Here is a 2,983-nt window from a genome sequence, read left to right on the forward strand (position 1 = left end):
CAGCCTCATCTGAATTTTCCACAGCTTTGAAGCCTGGGGGCACGTTGGCAACAGACTCTGGAAGATCAAAAGGCAGGAAAGAGGGAGATGAAAAGGGTGGATGACAACGGAGTTTCCATGATCATTTGTTTCCTACTTCCCTCCAAAACTGGGGCACAGGAAAAAAGCCTGCTGGGTAGAAAGGAAGGGAGAGAGGTAAAACCAGGGAGTCATGCCTGGGAAGAGAACCTGGATGCAGGAGAAGCTCTGTATTTGTCACCAACATGGAAAAGGCTGTAGTATCACAAAGGGTTTTATTGATGGAAAGCATCAGTTACACAGTGAGACTGCAGATCCCTCCACAGGACACTCTGAAGGGAAAAATACTTGAGCCCTGCATCCCTTTCCTTCACCAAGGAAGAAGGTGAGAGTGTGTTGGGCAGTCCTCTATGCCAGGCTTTGCCATCAGGAGCAGTTCAAGACCTGGAAAGAGAGCAGGGAACATCAGCAATGTCACTGCACAGCAGAAGGGACAAAGCTCCCCCAAGCCCCAGTGATCCTGTGGCCCCTTGCACAGTAACTGCAGGGCATGTCCCCACTCCCCAGCACCCAAGTGTCCCTCCCCAGCTGCCTCATCTGCAAAGAAACTTCAGACTTGAGCCCCAGCCATACCTTAGCCTCACAGAGAACAGGACTTTGAGCTCCCAAAACTTCTGCAAAGAATCGAAAATTTCTCTCATGAAAGAGGAATGTGGGTAGGTTTCTGTAACAGTCCTAGTTAAAATCTTTAATTAAAAAAGCCAATAATGGTCAAAATCAGAAAGCCGTAAATCCTCACTTTGTGCCAACCCAGAGGACAACAGCTCAGCTATGCTTGGCCAAGAGGAAGCTGTGAGCTCAATTCCTGGATTCCCTCTCATCCCAGCTCTCCCCAAAAGCCCTGCTGCCCTGTGCTTGCCCCTCCTGTGACCCTACAGTACCTGGCAGCCTCTCCCAGAGCTCAGCCCACGAAGTTGATGACAACGAGGTGGAGGATGGTGTTGGCGAAGAGGAAATCGGCAAACGCCCGCTCGGGGGAGATCCCCTGGAACTCGCCCTTGTTCTGGGGGTTGATCTGGATCCGGAGACAAACTGCACAGCAGAGAGAGAAAGAGCCCCCAGTGAGCACAGAAGGGAGTTGTGGTGGGAAGCACAGCCTGCCTGGGGCAGCCCAGCCCAGGATGGGTCACTGCTCTACCAGGGAAAATTTACTCCATCCTTACTACAGAAGAGCAGGAATTCGGATGGGGCTGCCATGGAGTCAGTGCTCCCACAGCACCACACACATCACAGGGTGCCCAGAGTCCTGAGGAGAACAAGCTCAGAGCAGGACTGGACTCACAGAGACGTGTGGATATTCCTGTGTCCTCCACTGGGTGTGTTAGAAACACAGAATGATTTGGGCTGGAAGGGATCTTAAAGATCATCTCATTCCAATCCCAGGGACACCTTTCACCATCCCAGGCTGCTCCAAGCCCCATCTAACCTGACCTTGGACACTGCCAGGAACTGGGGCAGCCACAGCTGCTCTGGGCACCCTGTGCCAGGGCCTGCCCACCCTCACAGGGAACAATTCCTTCCCAATATCCCGCCTAACCCTGCCCTTTGGCAGTGGGAAGCCATTCCCTTATCCAAATTCCCTCTCCAGCTGTCTTTAGGCCTTTAGGCCCTGGAAGGGGCTTCCAGGTCTCATTGCAACCTTCTCTTCCCCTGAACACCCCCAGCTCTCCCAGCCTGTCCGCCCCTGTGCTGAGAAGAGCTGCAGACAAACAGGGCGGGTTTGGGGCGTTCTGGGAGGCAGCACCGTGCACGTGTCACTGCGGGACCCCCGGTTCCACCGAGCCCTGTGGCTGCGGAGACAAGGGCCTGGGCAAAGGGCGGGGGGTCTGAGGCTCCCGCGGCTCCCCGGCGGCTCTGAGCGCTGCCCCGGACCCCCGCTGGTTTCTAAGGACCCCCGCCATGCCCGAGGCCCCCGGGCGGAGGCTCAGGGTGACCCCGGCCCGCGCTCGGCCGTGAGGAGATGGCGGGCCTGGCACTGACCGCCCAGGATGAAGCTGCCGACGGCGGAGATGAAGCCGCTGAGGAATGAGTTGAAGGGGAAGGTGCCGACGCCGAGGCAGTATCCGAACTGCAGCGCGCCGGTGAGCAGCACGTAGAGTAGGAAGGCGTCCAGCGCCTTGAGGCGCCCGGCGGTGCCGCCGCCGTACTCGGACAGGAACCGCCGCGCCACGGCCCGCACCGAGCCCGCCATGGCCGCTGCCGCCACTGCGCATGCGCCGCACCGCCCTCCCTCACCACGCGTGCGCAAACCGACGTGGCCGAAAGCTATAGGGGGACCTATACTTGGATATGCGCATGCGCCGAAGGCTGCGCGGAGGCCGCGCCCCCAGTGTTTTCCAAAAGCTAATAAGAGCGCAGAGCTGGCTGTTGCTGGGTAGATTAGAAAATCTTGCCTTCTAAAGGCCAATCAGAGCCCGGCAACACTCCTGGGGGCGGGGCCTTCCTTGAGGCGGCTCGGCTGAGGGGGTGCCCGGGGGTGCCTGGCCGAGAGACTGTCCGGGGGCTTAGGGACGGTCCAGGGGCTGTCCTGAGGGGCTGACTGTATCTACCACGAGGGTGATGGAAAACAGACGTGTATCACCCTGCTTGGAGCTGGGGAAAGGGAAACCATTGCTTTCCTTTTTTTTTTTTTTTTTTTTTTTTTTTTTTTTTTTTTTTTTTTTTCTTTAAAAACTCTCATGGTACTGAGCCTGAAGTATGAAGTACTAATGCAGTACAGGATATGAAAAACAGAAAAACTAAAATCCTAAGGCACCAGCACCTTCTCTGTGGGAAATGGAAGTCCCAGACTCTGCAAGTGGGTGATAATATTTCTCTGAGCGTGGCTCGCCATGGTGACATCAGAGCTGCGGATCAGAGTGTGATCAATACATGGATATTCTCAGTCCCCGCTGCAGGGGCGGTC

The 2,983-nt window shown here is 56.3% G+C and overlaps 1 protein-coding gene across 1 annotated transcript; it reads right to left on the bottom strand.

The window, feature by feature from the left end:
• Positions 1–276: 276 nt before the first annotated feature.
• DAD1 (defender against cell death 1) lies at positions 277–2,289 on the bottom strand. The gene is made up of 3 exons (XM_083877741.1): positions 2,059–2,289; positions 960–1,110; positions 277–462 (listed from the first exon to the last, which is right to left on the bottom strand). The coding sequence occupies exons 1-2, from the start codon at positions 2,267–2,269 to the stop codon at positions 980–982; spliced, it is 342 nt and encodes a 113-aa protein (XP_083733867.1). The 5' UTR covers positions 2,270–2,289; the 3' UTR covers positions 277–462; positions 960–979.
• Between the last annotated feature and the right edge of the window lie 694 nt (positions 2,290–2,983).

Source organism: Zosterops lateralis (genome assembly GCF_965231275.1).
Source record: "Zosterops lateralis genome assembly, chromosome: 24".
NCBI classification, from domain to species: Eukaryota; Metazoa; Chordata; class Aves; order Passeriformes; family Zosteropidae; genus Zosterops; species Zosterops lateralis.

Coding starts and splice junctions, on each gene's coding strand:
- DAD1 (XM_083877741.1), bottom strand. CDS start 2,269: ATGGCGGGCTCGGTGCGGGCCGTGGCGCGGCGGTTCCTGTCCGAGTAC. Junction 1,111..2,058: donor CGGCAGCTTCATCCTGGGCG/GTCAGTGCCAGG, acceptor TCTGCTGTGCAG/TTTGTCTCCGGATCCAGATC.